At 33.2% G+C, this 18,882-nt stretch overlaps 1 protein-coding gene across 1 annotated transcript in view; it reads left to right on the plus strand.

Annotated features, from left to right (window-relative positions):
- ROBO2 (roundabout guidance receptor 2) overlaps positions 1-18,882 on the plus strand; it is a 604,209-nt gene that overhangs the window by 464,185 nt on the left and 121,142 nt on the right. The window contains exons 6-7 of the mRNA XM_090275911.1: positions 452-579; positions 5,081-5,092. Of these exons, the coding sequence (XP_090132037.1) occupies positions 452-579; positions 5,081-5,092 (140 nt within the window). The remainder of the gene's footprint in view (positions 1-451; positions 580-5,080; positions 5,093-18,882) is intronic.

Raw genomic sequence — 18,882 nt, forward strand, 5'->3', positions numbered from 1 at the left:
ACTCTTCTTAACTCTTGCAGCCAATGCTTATTTTGTCAATTTGCTAACAAATAAGATAACAGATTTCTCCTTTGAGTATTTGAATTACCTTATATTTAAGATACCTAAAAATTAAATCATATTTTTAATAAATCATAAAAATCATATAATAATCCAGTGTAACTTGTAAATTGTCTAAAAGTTACCAACGAAAGTGTTAGTAATGCATTTGATAATGCGGAAGTGGCAAAAGTTGTATACATATGTAAAATTAGGTAATTGATAAGCAAGCATCTGGAGAATCACATTATGAAATTAATGGTCTTATTTGCAATGCCTTTAATCTCAGCATTGCACTTTCTGGCAGAATGTTGTGTGTATGTGTTGTTTCAGGTAAAATGCAGTAGAAAAATGAAGTGTTATCTAAATATATCCAAATCTATTTAATGAAAGCATTTTATATTCTATACAGGTATGACATCAAAGATGATTACACACTGAGAATTAAAAAGGCCTTGAGTACAGACGAAGGCACCTATATGTGTATTGCCGAGAATCGGGTTGGAAAAGTTGAAGCATCTGCTACCCTCACAGTTCGAGGTAAGAGACCTAATATGTGTAATATAATTGAACCAGCAGACATATTTGATTAAATGGGCATGTGAACTCACAAGCAAAATAGTAGGTTACACTGTCTTATTATTGTATTAAAATGCCTAGATTTGTGTCTACTGTATTATTCATTGAAATAAAATTACTTTCAAATTCAGGTTCAAAGGGATAATATTTGAAGTGATTAATTTTATATAATAAATAATATGATTTTAAGATAAATCTTAAAAATAGATAAGACACTAATGTTTTATATTTCCATTTCTTTGAACTAGTTACTGTTTTTAAATGTAACTAGTTTCAAAAGTACTTCTTTTTCTGTTTACTAGTTTGCCACTTTATAGTATCAGAGTACTGTTTTGAAATTCTTTTTTATTTCAGCATTCAAAAAGCAATTTGGGAAAAAAAAAATTAATACTGTTTTCCAAGGTGAAAAGTGGATACAAAGGAGCGTCCACGTTGAGAAAATCTGATTTAGAGAGTGATTTGTGAAGTTCATTGGCCTTAAATAATTGAAATAGTCAGTGCCTCTCCTGTTACAGCTTTCACTTTCTGGATGTCATGCACTTTCTCAGTCATGGAATACTGTTCGTTTATAGACTCCCTGGAATTGCTTCTAAGTGAAAGAAAGCATTATTTAACCCTGCAGTGAGCTAGAATGAATTAACTCTGTTCCTGGTGGTGCCTGTGATCCACAGGAGTAAATTACATAGCCCAAGGTACCAAGCAGTACCGTGTAGGCAGCCACGCTTCCCTCTCGTCAAATAGACTCTTAACTGTGGCATTGTTTACTCGCGCAGAACTTCAAACAGAAACAGGCAAGCATATCATCCCCTGCTCAGTTCTTAACCTTTCTTCCACCTCCCTAACTGATGCCTCCTCCACTCAGCCTTCCTGATAAGAAGGTTGGCTGCTTGTTTTCACCCAGGTCTCAGTTACAACTCACCCTGTTTAGTAATACCTCCTACTCTCGCGCAGCTTTGTTCCCAAAAGTTTTCATGGGATTAGGAGAAAGATTTGGAGGAATTTGAACTGGTGATCCTCCACCCGGTAAGGAAAATTATTTTTGTCAAATCCACAATATGAGCATCAAATCATTAAAAAAAACTAGTAACTCATTTTCCTCCAGGTAACTTAGGAGACATATGCACTCCAGATACCTGGAAAACATTGGTGATTTCCACAGTTTCCTATTGCTCCATTTCTATTCAATCTAATTTTCTTTTTCCTCCTTTCTGATGTGAACTGAGATATAAAAAACTTAGATAAAATTGGCAAGCTAGTTGCTTAAAATAATTTTCATTCTTTATTAGATAACATCCTAAACAGAAATGATCATCACATCAGTTGAATATACATACTGATTATATGTGGTCAAAATCTGTGAAAGCCTCTTTACTGTAGTTAAACTACATTCTATGTAGGTAATTTATATTTATACATATATTTGTTTGTTTTTCTCTAGGCAGTCCTTTGCAAAAACATTCACTTGACCAAATTTCCCCCAGTTTGTTTGTTTTTTCTGAAGTAAATGGAAAAAAAATAAACAAGCAACCAAGAAATGTTCCATTCAAAAAATATTTGCTGACTAAACAAATGGTGAGAAAATGTGAGGAGTTGTTTGTTTGAAGAAGCAGCAGGGTTTCTTTATACTTGAATGCCTGTGTGAATGAGACTTGAAGTGGTCTGTTTGCTTTAAAATTTTCCCCAGCTAATTGTTTTCATAATTTGTTGCAAGTTTCAGGTTTAACATTTCATTTAACAAAGCATGCTCCTCATTCATGGACATTTGAAGCTAACTTACAAAACTAATACAGAGAGTTGTATGCTTTTAATACGATTTTTTTAAATCAGCAAACCTTAAATGTTCTTTCCTTAATCTGTGTCCTGTATTTGGATTAGAGAGTTTAATCTGTGTGGTATGTATTTATTACTCTTCTAACACTGAAACCTCAAAATGGGGTTACAGAAAAAATATTTCCATAATGCAATAGAAAGTGCAGTAAAATATTGTTTAAAATATTTTTATCATTAGGAAAAACAGTTAGGATCTCTCATGCTAAGAGGTTAACATGAAAAAAAAATGTAGTATCTATGACATATTTTTTCTGTGCTAATTTTTCTATGCACATGATTGAAATGTTCAGCCCTTCCCTTGCTTGGTTTATTAGAACAAGGTCAACTCACCCAAGAGGCCACATCTATTTTCATCAATTTAATGCAGGGAAATGGTTTAGTTTAATTTGCTGATTTTGAAAACATTCACCTGCTTGTTTTGTGTGTGTGTGTGTGTGTGTGCGTGTGTGTGTGTCAGTGTGAAATGTTGCTATGTAACAAGGACAAGAGATTTTATTGTGATGTTTCTGCTAAACTTTTTTCATCATTTCTTTTATCAATTGGGAAAAAGGAGTTTTATAGTCAAAATCTGAAAGAATGATTTATTCAGCAGTTATTTTCCACTTCAAAAATATGGTTAAAATAGGATATAAAATTAAAAATGTTAGACAACAAACCTCCTAACATTTATATTCTAATTAAATAATTCAAGATCTAACAGAACTGTTTAAATTGGCTTCAGAATGCATTAACACAAACTTCATATTTGTAAACACAATTTTTCCCCATTTTTTAATTGCTCGAATTGGCTTGCATAAATTAAGATTTCATTGGGATAACTAGGTTGCTTCTAATGCTATCAAGCCTTATTTTCTTAAACTACCCTAGACTAAGTGAAAAAGAGATGTATTTTATTTCTTTAAAAAATTATTTTCACCATGGTTTCTTCTTTGTCACTCTTTAGTATCATAGATGCAAAATGCCTTTTTGTTTCTATCAATAGGAAACATTTATGTTTAAGAGTCTGCTTAGGGCAGCACCTGAAGAATACAAATTCAAATATGAAAGATAGTTATTTGTCTACTGGACATTGGCAGAATTAAGAGAAAGCTTGTCAGTTGGAATAAGCCACAACCTTATAATATTAGTTTGTTTTCTTGTTCTTGGTTACTGTTTTTTTGTGTGTGTCCCCCAAACCAAAGAAAGAGAGGAAAGAAAGAAAAAGAGAGTGGGGGGAGAAAAAGAAGGAAGAGAAAGAGAGAAAGAAAGGAAGAGAGAGAGAAAGGAAGAGAGAGAGAAACGAAGAGAGAAAAAAAGGAAAAGGAAAAAGAGAGAAAGAAATTCTGCATACTAGAGTTTCACTAAGTTAGAACTTTCATACTGCTACTATAATGACTTTAGTCCTCTTTGCATTGTCTCAATCTCCCCCCTTTTAACTGCTAGTACTATTACAAGACAATGGATCTCACATAAAAGAAACTAGTACTGTTCAGAGGTTGTGCAATGCAGATATTAATGATGTGTGTTGAGTGAGTGAATGCTTATCGATATGGCTTGAATGGCCATATGTATCTCACCATGCCCAATGAGACATCATCAAGACAAAACTATCCATCAGTGCTGGAGTCACATTTTATATACACTAGAGCTTTATTCTCTAGGATATGGGTGAAACACTTGTCAAATAAGTTTATATTTTTAATGTAAAATTTTATAAACTTTTAAAATGCTATGAAATATATTTCCTCCTGAGTTGAATAATAGGACCAGCTATTCCATATTTGTCCATTGCTTTTATATAAAGTGGTTTACTATCTAAATAGATTTAGCAATATTCCTTTTAAAATATTATTAAGCCTATGGTGTGCCTCTTACCATTTCTGTGCATTAATAATAGAGGCAGCCTCTTGCTGCTGATTTTAGTAATTGAAAGTTACAGTATAATAAAAAATAATAATTTGTTGAAGCAGCAGCTTGAACGCCATTCGCAGCATGAACAAGAATCAACTTGTCAGTCATTGTTTCCTGCCTTCTGCCAAAATAAGAAAAAGCTTAACAGTAGTTAGGGAGTTACTCAGTTGAAATCTCAAAGGATGTTCCAACCTATTTGTTATATTTTCATCCACACTGTCCAGGGATAAAAAGTGATGTGATCTTAACTTATTACTGGCTGAAAAGCAGCATCAGGGGCTTTTCTGTAGTCCTGTAATGGTTCTGACTAACCATGCTTAAAATCCAATTGCTATTTAAATCAGACAATGAGGCCTTCTTTTATTGACATGGCATTTGCTAGTTTGTGACCTGAATAGTTATATTCATCAGATTCTTAACTTTGCAGTACTACAGAGCTGTTTAACTCTAAAAATATTTTTGAATTTATAACTATGTGATGACAATATGATTTTACATAAAATCTCTCAGATTGCTTATAGTTAGTTAATCCTGGTATGTAAACTAATTATTTTCTTAGAATTACATTTATAACTTTCAATTTTATCAAACTCAGACATCCTGTTCCTAGTGGAATTATGACTAGAAATCACTCTACTGTCCATACATAAATGTAGCATTACACATCATGCATTCTGATAATTTTCTTTTCTTTTTTTTTTAATTTCTTTATGTTCTCACCACACCATTGTAATGTCTACAGCTCGCCCTGTTGGTAAGTAGCCATCCTTCTATCCATTTAGCATGGCTTTGTACAGTGCTTCATAACTCATGCATAGTACAATATGACAGAATAAAATGTATTTATTCACCCATGTTAAAATATTACTTGTGGGACTGTGTTCTGTAAAAGTTGCTCCTGATTTTTCATTACTTTGATAAATGATTTTGTAGTGACTTTTGCTACTTAACAATGAATAAGTAACAATTTTCTTCTAAAAGAATATATGAATGATTAACATTATGAACTGCTAGCTTTTCTTAAGGAGAAAAATACAATACTTCCTTTTTTTCTTGTATGTGTAAAATAATCAATTATGGGTTATGTTTGATATTCAAAAAATAGTTATGTATCAATTAAATGGAGTGTATTATTTTATGTACTTCCCTTATTTTAAGCTATGTGGGGTCCTTGCTTTTTGAGACCACTTTAACTGCTGCATACTTATTATGCCCATTTAAACAAAACTTAGTAAAATGCTTCAAGGTATTATAAAACGCTATTTACACTAAGATCTATGTTCTTTGGCATGAAAAGTTTTTGTTTTATTATATTTCATCCTTCATTTCGCTTTGCAAAATTGAGGTTAAGAGCTTTTCCTTGCAGTAATGTATGGGGTCATTATTATAAATATTTGTAAGATAAAATATTTTAAATTAATTGATTTAATAACCTCTCTGCATTTTTTAAAGTTTAGCTTAACCTACCAATAAATGTGTTTAAGTTAAAGAAATCTTGGTAATTGTGTTGTAAGTAAATGAATAGATGGATGAATAAATGGAAGAATGGTTGAATGAAATGAATTAATGTAGCGTATTGCTTCTTTACCACACCAAGATTTACCTCAATAATTCATTTAATTTAACATAGTTTTGTAAATGGTCCATCAAACTTCAAAAGCTTTTTTAATATACTGGTTTGACACTGTTTGATGCAAATTGGTCAAACTCACGAACGTTTTTCCCATTGGTTAAACATTAATAAACTTTATTTTTACATAGTATGTTCTTGCATGAATTGAAAATCCAGTATAATAGAACTTGTGTTTTTCAATCTAAATTTTTGCTCTGCCATTTCTGAGTAGTTCCTTCTTTGACAGTTATTTAATATCTCTAATTCTCAGATACTTTGTTTATAAAATGAAGGGAATAATACCGACTTATCAAAGCTGCTATAAGAATGAATTTAATTCAAGATTGATAATTTAAGTGAAATGTTTTGTATGCCCACATTGGTTAATATAGTTCCAGTTTCTGAGACATATTATTTCACATTTTAGTATTTTTAAAATATAGTATGGCTTACAGTTAATTGTACATAAATTGCAGGCTTTTTGAAATGTAATTATTAAATTGGTCATGCTTTTTACAATCGATGTTAAAAATTGAAGAATGTGGTATAGTTTCAAAGACTCATAATTTGTATTTATAGGAATTTATATAATGTGGTACCTTTGCATATTATGGTATGACATCTAAAATTAAGAAGTGAATCAAAAAGAAAGAAAAAAATGCAAATTAAGAGGACAGGTCATATTTGTTATATAGAACTTTATATACAGAAACCTAATGCTGATGAATCTTCATCATTTGATTTATCTTATTTCTTATTTCCCCCAAAATAGAACAATTTGTTAATAATTTCCAATCTATTTAAAACTCGTAATTAAAAAATGCGTTGAGTAGAAACTGTTATGCACACAGAGTTATGAGATGCATTTGTCACCTACAAAGCATTCCAAAAGTTATTTCTGTTTTTTATTCTTGTTTAAAATGATTTCTTAAAGTTCAATTGGACTGGAGCTAAAGAATAGCTTCTTGACACATTATACTTTATTCTGGCAAAGTCTGTCATTTCATAAATCTATCTCAAATGACTTATGACAATGTTCAGAAATATAAAGAACTATACTTTAAACTTGACAACTACTATTAATTTTGAACACTGAGTGATGGATATGCTTTTATTGGATCACCAAAGAAGAAACTGATAATGAGGAAATTAGCCTGCTTTTTCTTTGCATCAACTTTTTACATCAGTTTTAATTCGGGGACTATAGATATGTCAACTTGTATTGAAAGGACAGAAAATACAAATCAGATAAAATCAAATTAAATATTGAAATAATAGTGAACTGCATTGATATTAGTATCTGTTGGTGGTCTAAAATGTAAGCTTTTCAACTTTGAATCTCTTACCAATAGCCTTAAGGGACGTCTACAAAGAAAAACCACCAAAAAGGGGAGGGGCAATCTTTTAATTCCAGAATAAATGATATGAACATATAGGTAGCAAGTATATAAAATGTAGACAAAAATTAGTGGGTTATTCCTATCTGAAGCTTTTGGGTGAAAATTAGAAATATGTGCAGATTCTGGAATACTAAAGATTCAGAGACCAATCGCTACTTGGTGGTCTGTGTGGAAAGTCCTCGTAGAAATCATTATAAACCCCCAAATTGGCATGTCTGTCCAAATTCTTGCCTCCTTTGAGCTGCATTTGAGTTACAGAATTGGCATCTGTAGGTAATTTACAATTGAAATAAACACCTTGCTCGCCTATACTTTTGAGAGAGTAAGAATAAGTCTTAGTTTAGCAGATCATCAGTGTGGAATATTTTACTGAGAACAGACAATCACATATTTGCCAATGGAGGGAAGTACTCTCCAGATTTCATTTATTCATGTTAAATATTATCCACATCTCAAAAAGGACCCTTTAATTCAAAATCCTTATTTGCTGGTTATCCCAAAATCTAAACAAATGTCATTTTGATAATTAAAAATCCATCAGCCCATTCTGTGGTTTTGACTTTTTATTGTTTTAAAGCACTCCATACAAGAAGCAAAAGCACATCCTAGGACATAGTTAACTATGAATGCTGAAATATTCATTTGTTTATTTGATAAATGCTTTTGATGAGGTAACTGACAGAAGAAAAGGATCTAAATATGGACAAATAGCTTGCTTCCTATACCCATCTGTCTTATTTTCCATTTTAAGTCTTTCCCAAGCTTAAAAATAAAAAAGAACATCTATTTTGGAGATGGGCAACACATTTTTTTTCCAGTAGCAATTCAAAACATGATGAGTAATTTGGAAAAGAACTGGCAAATCTACCAGCTGTCTTACTGTGAGGCTGAGCCCTCTTCAGTTCTGTATCTTACGCACCATATAGTAGATACTGGTTGCCCCCTGTATGGAAATGCACCATATAGTAGATACTGGTTGCCCCCTGTATGGAAATGAAATGCTCAGTATATCAGGCGACACTATTTTAAAATATAAAAACAAATGACATCATATAACTTTATGGAATCTTCCAAGTATTCCCTAATTTAGTAACTCAAAAATATGTTTCCTTTGGATAGAAGAATATAATTGAGAAATAAATATGTTTTTGGAAAAATGTTCATTTATTATTATTATTATTATTATTATTATTTTAACGATTGTATTTATTTATTTTTAGAGAGAGCGGAAGGGAGGGAGAAAGAGGAAGAGAAACATCAATGTGTGGTTGCACCTGTCATGCCTTCAACTGGGACCTGGGCTGCAACCCAGGCTTGTGCCCTGATTGGGAATTGAACCAGTGACTCTTTGATTCACAGGCCAGTGCTCAATCCACGAGTCACACCAGCCAGGACTTTTATTATTATTTTAAAGACACAGCCACTATTATAAACAGAAATCTATAAGAACATTTTTCCAATTTTTTAACTGTTTAAATACAAAAATTAAACATCCATTTTAGAAAGTTCTTTTGGGAGATGACGTGGAGTGTTGTAAATGCTCTAACGTATTTTATTGAGGCACCAAGAAATTCAATGAGACGAGTGTGATGTAAAAATTTATTCAGGGAGCAATGAGGGGAAAAGTGGGGCAACTGTAGTAGAAAAAACAATACATTTTAAAAAATTTATTCAGGGCAAATTATAAAACAGACAATACATAAAGAGAAATGCAACTGATATTGTTGACGCCATCACTCTGCACCTACAGTTTTACTGCCTGCAGCCTTTCTTCTCTGGACAAGCTGTTACCCCGTGACCGGAGATGATCATTTCCCTCCTACCAGCGCTTAACAGTTTCCTGCACCTGGCGCTAATTAGCTACTTTATGCAGAGTACCATTTAATTATTATTAAGCACCATATTTTTCATTATTCCATATGTTTTGATTAAATTTCAGGTTTAAAAAATGCATCATTTTGCATATTCCAACAGAGTTTTTTTCATGTGAAACATTTAATATATCTTAAGTTACTGCTCATTTTTAAAGTGAAAAACAAGTGCTGGTTACATTGGCTTGGTCATTTTAGTCACTGACTTGATTCTCTTGGAAGGGCCTTGTGTGTTTGACAATGTCTGTTCATTGCCTCTAGATTGAAATTATTGAGTCATACTTTCTTTTCCTCTCACTTTGGTGAAAATGTTTTATTGTCTTGGTATCAAATGGTACTGTAGTGAAGTCTGAGGCTAAGAGAATATGTTTACCCTTGGCTAGGATGCTCTTTTATTGGGCTGGCTAAAAAGTTCTTTTAGTCTTCTCCATAAAACAGTTTTCATTTTCACCAATAACTATTAATTTAGATATTTTGAATATATCAGCCATCTCCCACATGGTAGAAAGTTAATTGTTCTCAATTAATGTTTCGATTTGATCGCTATCAACCTCAACTTGTCTACCCTACCATGGAGCATTGTAGCATGTTCGAACAGTCACTGCACCTTCTCCATACACTGCACAAAACTTTTTTTGTGTTTCAATTGCATTTTTACCTTTCTTGAAACAATAAAGCATAATATGTTGAAAATGTTGTGTATTTTCTTCCATCTTCAATATTAAAATGCCTGCACAAAATTCACCAATTTTGATAAGTATTTTTTAATGCACACTGATATGACAGCTGCCACAATGCAGTTTAACAAAACTGTTTTGAATGAAGTTAAAGACAACTAAGAACTACTAGAGACATCTTAAGGAGAAAGCTAAATGAACTTTTTGGCCAGCCCATACTTTATGACTACCAGTGTAGTCCCTTCTTCCACACTCTGCTGGGTTATATCTTGTTCCTGGTTACCACAAGCCCCTGAATGTTCAGATTCATGCTTTACTTTACTTTCTTTCAATAATGATTTCTGCTGTTTTATTTCTGATTTTTTTTATATTTCCTCTCTTCAAATACATGAATTATATTGGCTTTCCTTTGTCCCAATTTCATATTTGTTAACTTTTCTATAATAAGTTTGAAGTCATCATTTTTATTTCATATTGTATGTTTCTTGATGCCTATTTATCAGCTGACTTTAAATAGCAACTATTATTTCTTCTTGTTTTTAAAGTAGACTTTGTTTCTTTTAATTTTATTTTGTTTTATTTTCTTGCCAAGCTTGAATACATTTTCCATCTCTACTTGTCTTTTAGTCCCTTTATCGCTATTTCACTTTTTTTCTCTTTTTAAAGAGTAGCCCTGTTGTATATAATTTCACTTAGATTATGAACTACTATTTATTCTAAAGTATTTTTCTCTTGAGTAATTATTGGACGATAATAGGTTCTTTATCTTCCTAGGGGGTACCTTATAACCTTGAAGTGAGCTTCTTTATCTTTCCTTCAGTACCTTACCCCCTGACTCTTAAATTTCAGCTGTTTACCTACGAAGTTGGGTCTCATATTTACCCAGTCTTCCTCTTGACTTGTGATCTTTCATTCCCATCAGAGGGTTATAGAATGGGCTCTCACAATGCTGACAGATAATTCTTGTGAAACTGGTATTGATACAGGATAATGTATTGAGGCTTGTTTGTGTTCACCATGTTTCCCATTTTACTCCAGACTTGACTATGTTTGGAGAGTACTTCACAATCTGGATTTAGGACTATGATAATTTTCCCATTCTATTCATTATCTTTGGTATATTCAGTAGAATAAGATTAAACAATAAGTCTTTACTCCATTTTCTTAAAATGAATATCAAAAAATTTAAATTGGGGTCTATTCAAGTGAGACTTAAACATCTTAACTTAGTAGTTAAAATTAAAGTACTATAAATATCAAATATTAGAATAATGTAAATTATCTGGCCCAAAACAGTATTATGAAATTAGTACTGAGATTTCCCTGCCTATTTTCCCCAAAATATAGCATTAACATTTCAGTCACACCTTCTAACAGTGTCAGAATTTTTACTTTTATGAGGGATTTGTAGACAGAAGGAGATATCATGATATAAAGTCTATAATATATATTTTATAGTATATATGTCTGTATATATATATAATGTATATAGATGCATTTTATATGGATACATATTATATATCCATTATGTGCATAAACTTTGTGTATGTATATATACACAGATATTCATACTGTAAAATATATATGCATTACACCTGAATATTATATGCATGACATTTGAATTACTGCATTATTTATTTAAACATATTAAGTGATACTCAAGGGAATAGTGCATAATTAGATTTTTTTAAAAATATAAACTACCAAATTAAATTAAATTTTGCATTATAATCTATCTGAAAGCCTTTTAAAATCTCTCTCCCAGCAAGCCTATGTACCCAAAGTGATTGGGGATATTATTTTTATCTGCCTTATAAAACTATTAGCTCTTTGTCAGTAAGTACATTGTTGTATTTATCTTTCTGCTGCCTCTAGGTCTAGCAAAACACCTACATGTGGTAGGAGCACAACAAATGATAGTGCAGTTAATTGATAAACACATATGCATACATAGGTACTACTTACCTAGAAAATGTTTATGCAAGCATCTTTAAATAGTGCTGTAAAAAGATTGAGCAGCATTAATGGACAATCACATAGTCCCCATTCTGTTAGTAAGAGATAAAATACAACAAAAAGAAAGCACTGATGAGTTAGGATGGTGCCTTACTAAGCGTGTAATTAATGTTATTAAAAAACACTTCAGTTGCATATTAAAATTCTGTTAACTAAGCAGCCCTCAGTATCAGTACATTTGGTTTTTGGTTGCAAGTTTTTTTTTTTTTTTCGTTTTTTATTTTGATTGGCATCTTCATGCAATCTTTTTCTAAAAATATTAGATAATGGCATTGATCAGCCTTCATGGTTTAGCTGGAGTGCTGACATGACAGTTCTGGCAAGATGACAGGTTAAGTGAGTGGAAATGGATGTCATGTCTCACCATTTACTTGAAGACCCATTTTTAAGCTATAGTGTTTTCCCTCCTCGCCTTCACATTTACATTTCCCTCTAACACAATATGAAAAGTTTTCCCAATTTAGGATCAAGAAGTAATTTTTTTCAGTGCCTTTCAAACTATTCTTGCTGGTAAAAAATGAGATTTATTTGAAAGAATAATAAAGTAACTGATATCGTTGTATTTAATAATTTATTAGCTTTTAAACTAGTAGTGTTTTTCTTGAGAATTAATCTTTCCTTAGAGAAAACAAAAAGTTATTATTTATTATACTATTATCTTATTTTATAATTATATTAAAATAATTATAAATTATGTTATTATATTATTATTATAGTACTTTAGTCAGCAAAGCAAATAGAAATGCAAAGCTACTATCAGTAAAGGACATAATAATATGAAAAAATGGGGTTTACTATTCAGAATCTGTTTAAAATTTTGACAGATTTTCTAAGAATTTTTTACTTGTAACTTCTGAAGAATTAAAAAATTCTGTGAAATGTACATGTTGAGTTTCCTAGTGGTTTCTTATAGTTACATGACTCCTTATATTTACATATAATTAAAATGAAATCTATTTTAGTAATCTGGATATAGAATGCATTTAATAATCATGTATATATCCAACTTACTTTATGAGTTAACCATCACAGGTATTGCAATATAAGCTCCAGTGGTTAAATTGGGCTTGCTAAAGCCAGTAAAGACCATTTACATGGAAAAATACATAGTTTTAGTAACATAAACCTTTTATGGTTTCAGTGACATAATCCTTTAGTTCTCGAAACACACTAACTTGGACTGCCAAAAGCAGCAGTGAAGCCAGGTGATGGTAATATGACATTAGTGCAGTCTGGAAAACTCCCATCTCTTAACATAACACATACATGTTGCGTCTGTAGGGAACAACTTTTCACCTTCCATCCTTATCTCAAATCTATTTCTTGCTCTCTTTTTCTTTTTCTCAACATTCTCCCCAACAGGTGGAGACAGAGTGAATCAAGTTACTCTCATAATTGTGGAACATCCTGATTTTCACCACTTACCATGTTCACCCTGTTGTATGATGCTTGATTGTTTTCATTTGTGTTCCCTCTAGTCAGCAGTTAGTTCCAGAAGACAGAGATATAAGTACCATCAGACTGGATACAAAATAAAACCAGTAAATTTTTGCTTAAAATAATTGAATAATATTATGACTTAAAGTGCCAACCCATATCTGAATCCATTTCTAGAACAAATTCATTTCCATAATGTTTTTCAGTAATGAGTTATTCAAGGAAAAATTTAGATCAACTACAAAATGACTATGTGTGTATAGATATAAACTATAATAATGATTTTACATGTTTTCCTGTGAGATTAAATGCAAGATATTTTGAACCTTATTTGAGTTTACTTTTTTCAAAGCATTTTTCTACTCTAGATAACAGTAGAACCTTTCATTTTGATATTTATTATACATTGTCCTTTTCAGAGAGGAGCATATTATCTGAGACTATAAATGAAAGAAAAAAATTTTAATTATATTTTATTGGTTATATTGTTACAATAATTCCAATTTTTTTCCCCTTTGAAAGAAAATGGTTTTAACTGCTATCACAGAATACATGCAGACTTTTTTGTGTATGTGAGTGTCACACTTACCACCAAAACTCAGTACCTTTGACCCCTTCCTTGGAATTGCTTCACAATTATCATACATGTCAATGCAGAGGCCACATATAGTACTTTATTGTTACATTTAAGTAACTTCATGACCTATTTTCTTATCACATTTGGAATAACCATGAATACTTTTAGTTTAGATATTGTATAAACCCTCAAAATTAGTCTTCCCACAATCAACAAATTCCATAAGTGATTTAAAAATGTAGAGTGATACTGTAACAGAGCCCCTGGGCTGCTCCGATTGAAACAGAACCCACGGGCTGTTTAGTTAGGGGCCCGATTGCCCGCCGCCAGAATCATAACTCTGAATACCAGAGTTTGGTGAAAAGAAAAAGAATTGTTTATTTACACATAGTCCTGCCTCCCCCTCCCAGACCTGGCCAGTCTTAGGAAAGTCAGAAACACTGTTTCCCTACTTCCTAGGCACAGTTCAGCTTTACCAGTGGCTGCCAATCACTCAGTTCTGATTGGGGAGGTCCTTTCTGTGCTGTGGTGCCCTCCAGCTCTCAGTGCAGGACCGCCTGGATTCTCAGCCTCCTTGTAAACTGCCTTCTTCCTGCAAACCGCATGGATCTCCTCTCCTTCTCAAAGCAGTCTGGCAAGAGCCTCTTCTTAAAGCCGCCTGGAGACCTCTGCTCCAAGCCAGATGGAGGGAGCCCACAAGAGCCAGAGAGTGAGGGCGTGAGGGCCAGAGAGAGCCTGAGAGAGAGAGCCTCCTAGAGCCAGAGCCAGCCCAAAATGTCCGCAGCTCCTTCTTTCCTCCTCCCTGCCTCCTCTCTCCCCCTGCCTCCTCTCACACAGTGGGTGTTGCAAACAGTTCTGACCCTTCACAGAACCCTACATAGGCTCTCTCTGCTTCTTCCGTACCAGCCCACAGTCCAAGATCCCTCCCATCTTCCTGAGTCTTGGAAGTAAAGTGGATCTTTGCAACAATGTATCCAGCCACTAGCTCCAGGCATGCAAGGGTATCCTGAAAGCTGCTTCCTGCTCCCTATCTCCCAGCCGCAAACTCTGGGGTTTGTTTTTGGACTCTCCTATTTCTGTAACAATACTGTATAATTGCAATGCATCTCTACTTGCACAAGGCTTAGTGCAGTTTGTACATGCGAGACCCATCATTGCTGTAGAGTACAATGAGGGGTCTGAACAGATGAAGAACTTAAGGATTGTGATTCACTGTAGTCATTCTACTTCCCTTTACCACTTACTTACTTACCATATTTATGAAAGCAGTACTTTCCCTTTTTAATCTCAACATTGAAAAAAGAATTATTTTTGAAAGAAAGAGATAGATATTGTTTATGTTATGGGACAAAAATTTTTAATATCAAACAAATATGAGGTTCTGGTTGAAAAAGAAAGCATATCACTCATCTAAAAGAGTTATTGCTATGAACCCAGTAAGGAAATGGTTAATTGAAAAGGTAGGCAGTTTAGCAATTTGGTCATTAATATTCCTTGAAAATAGTGACAAATGGATAAAATGTGATTAAAGTGGTTTCATAAAAGTGATCATTTTAAATCCTATATTCCTAAATTATATTTTCCATTATTAATGCATTTTCTTCCTCTAAAATGAATTACTTGTTAATAAGGTTCAAATCAAATATTTTATGATGTTATGTATTTCCAATATTATTAACAGAAATTCTTTTGAAATCAAGTGAAGTGTTAAATAGTAAAAATTAAATAGAATTAAATACATTGCAGAAACAATCATTCATCAATTAGAAGCCAATCTGTTCTGATTATAAACTGAGTAAACATTCATCCCTTACTCTAGCTCTATATAGCATTTTAATGAAGTGACTTTGTATCTGTTTCTTGCCACTGGTGTAAGTATATTAAGTAATTTTTGTAGGACTTTCTAGACTTGGTTTAAATAATATCTCTGTTTTTCCACATTATTTTTGACTCTGTGATGGTAACTACTCATTTATAGTCTTTGCATCATAAATTTTTAATTTGGGGTGGGGGAAATTCTGTACAGATAGTTATATTCGTATCAGAAGATTTTTTTCAAACAATGCATTTTCTTTGACATCCCTCCACCCAAATTACTACAACAATGAGTCATTGTCTCTGGTGGGAATGTGTCTTATCCTTCTGGTTTGATAAAAAGGAAATAACATTGAGTATTTCCTTTAGATCGAGATTTTTTTTTTTTTAATTTCCTATTTCAAGGCATTCATTGAGTGTTCACTGTTAGGGATTTTTCCAGGCCAAATAATGGCACATTTCATTGCAAAATGATAACAGCATCCCAAAGCAGTAAGAGCTTACAGCTTGACCTGAGGAAGTAAAACACATAGGTTGTGGGGGGTGGAGTGCAGAAATAGAGGAACAGGGCAATGCAAGCAAGGCCAAGTGCCTTTCAGTAGAAAGAACACAGAAAAGTACAAGATGAGAGTGTGTTCAGACTAATCATTGTGGACAGGTGGATCGAGGATAATGGGTATCAGGATGGGTTAACAGCAAGAACAAGCAAGTACATATGTGAGTGATTGAAAGTAGACTGTCCTGCTGAAATGTGGGAGTTAATTTGGGGACAGTGAGTGCCAGGATGGTAAAATCTTGGGCCAGTTGATGGAAGCCAAAATGCTACACTGAGGATAATAATTTGCAAGCACTGCAAAGACAAGCAATAGAAAAAGGACTGTTGACTTTTTAAATTTTTATCCTTGCCCAAGGATAGGCTTATTTATTTTAGAGAAAGGGGAAGGAAGGTTGAGACAGAGGGAGAGAAACACTGATATGAGTGAAACGTCTTTTTGTTACCTGTCATATGTGCCCTAACTGGGGATCAAACCTGCAACCTAGGTATGTGCCCTGACCAGAATGGGAACCACGACCTCAATCTAAGGGACAATGTTCCAACCAACTGAGCTACACTGGCCAGGGCAAGGACTGTTACCTTTTAAATAAAGAATTACTTGTAATAAGAATACTTAAGAAAGGTTGTACTTACAGTTAGTGCAGAAAGAGCAAGATCATAAGGTTTTTGCTACTTTAATAATAAAAGCAATTATTCCAAAAAATATAATGTCCTGATTTGAATGATATTATACTACATTGAAAATCACACCATATAATTTTTACCCTTTCTTTTGGAATGAGACACAACAAATTCTCAGAGTATGGTTTGAAGTGAACAAAATTAATGTAACAGCTCAGTGATTAAGAGGTCCAGCTATGGCATCAGATGGACCTGAAGTCAAACTCATCTTCTGACCTATTGTTTCAATCTTTAAAAACACAGGGTTGCCTTCACATCAGGATGGTAGCAGTTAAGACATAAGGCTCTTGTCCTAGCCCAATAACTCAGCTGGTTAGAGCCTCATCCTGATACACCAAGGTTGTGGGTTTGATCCCAGGTCAGGGCATATACAACAACCAACCAATGAAAGCATAAACAAATAGGTGAACCAACAAATTTATCTCTGTCTCGCTCATCAATAAATGAAAAGTTTTTAAAAAGACATAAGACACTTTGAATATTAAATAATGTCTGGGGATGGTTTAACACACTTTTTTAGTATTTAATAAACACTCAATGTTAATTATTGTTGTATTAAGCAGTTGCGATCCAGCAAGTCTTTCACACAGGAAATGATGGAAAAGTGTACTTTCTAATTATGCTTATAAAATTATATAATTCTATCACAATTTAGCAAGCAAAAATATGAAGTAGCACAAGAAGTCGTTTTTCTACTTGAGTTTAAGTTACAAAGTTCATAACGTTTATCATTACAGAATAAGAAACTGTTTGCTCAGGCACAGAATTATAGCCAAAGAAAGGGAGCTGTTGAGTGTGCCTGTAACCACCCTGTCACATATTAATGTATGCAACTATGCATGACTGTCTCCATGTTCATGCCTGACATAGAAAGTCATATTTATCCATAAAGAACAACTCTGAACATGATGTGATTAACCTTTAGGGTCCCCCATCCTCTCATCTCCAAACCCACCTCATGCTTGGCCTATGCTTTCTACTCATGTTCAGCCAACTGATTTCCATATCACCCACTCACTCTCACCAGGGGGCATTAGCATAACAGAGCTGTAGCATGACTTTGATTGAAGCCAGCTTAGGCTGAATGCAGTATCAAAGCATAATTTAACAGAAATCAAATCTAATTTACTGCACATTGTATTTAAATTCTCAAAAACCATTTCAAGGGAATAGTACCAGACCTCTGATCTTAACTGACTTTTTTATATTTGGGTTTACTTCTCTGGAAATGACATAGCCTACTTTTGTTTTAATACAGCTATTGTTCTTAAGCTGTTGTGATTGAACACTGAATTGTGCCACTCTGTTTTCTTCATCTTGTTTCTTGTCATAGCTGCAACAATAAGATATAATCACTTAACAGATTAAGCAAGTAGGTTATTACATAATAGTTACAAAAGATCCGTTTAATGTTTTGGGGGTTAGAGAGGATATAAATATGCGTTTTATGGTCTTTTGTCTTAGAAATATATGAGAATTGTCATTTCTATCACCAGCATATTCTTCTGGATTTTATAACTGAACCTCTTTAATTCACATTGAGTTTAAATGTGTGTTTTGAACCATCATCTTGAGGACCTAATCGTGTTTTCTTATATTTAATGAGAGCCATCAGAGAAAATCTATTTCATGTATAGCACATTTTGTGCCATTGAGCTGTGCTGGTAAAATGCCCCCTCTCTGCCTGTTCCCTCCAACTGGTGCCATCAGCCATGTACTGTCCTTTCAAACTATTTTTACTGCCACCTGGCAGAAATACTGGAACTATGAAGTGTTTTCAGAAGAATTATTAATGCAGTTTTCATTTTAAAACCTCAAAACTAAATTCCTTCCCCTGATATCCCTTTTCAGAAGATTGCAATATAGATCTTGGGCAGAGAGAGTCTACAGAAGTAAAAGAAA

This window comes from Furipterus horrens, unplaced genomic scaffold (genome assembly GCF_987537825.1).
Source record: "Furipterus horrens unplaced genomic scaffold, mFurHor1.1.pri manual_scaffold_1, whole genome shotgun sequence".
In the NCBI taxonomy this organism is placed as follows: domain Eukaryota; kingdom Metazoa; phylum Chordata; class Mammalia; order Chiroptera; family Furipteridae; genus Furipterus; species Furipterus horrens.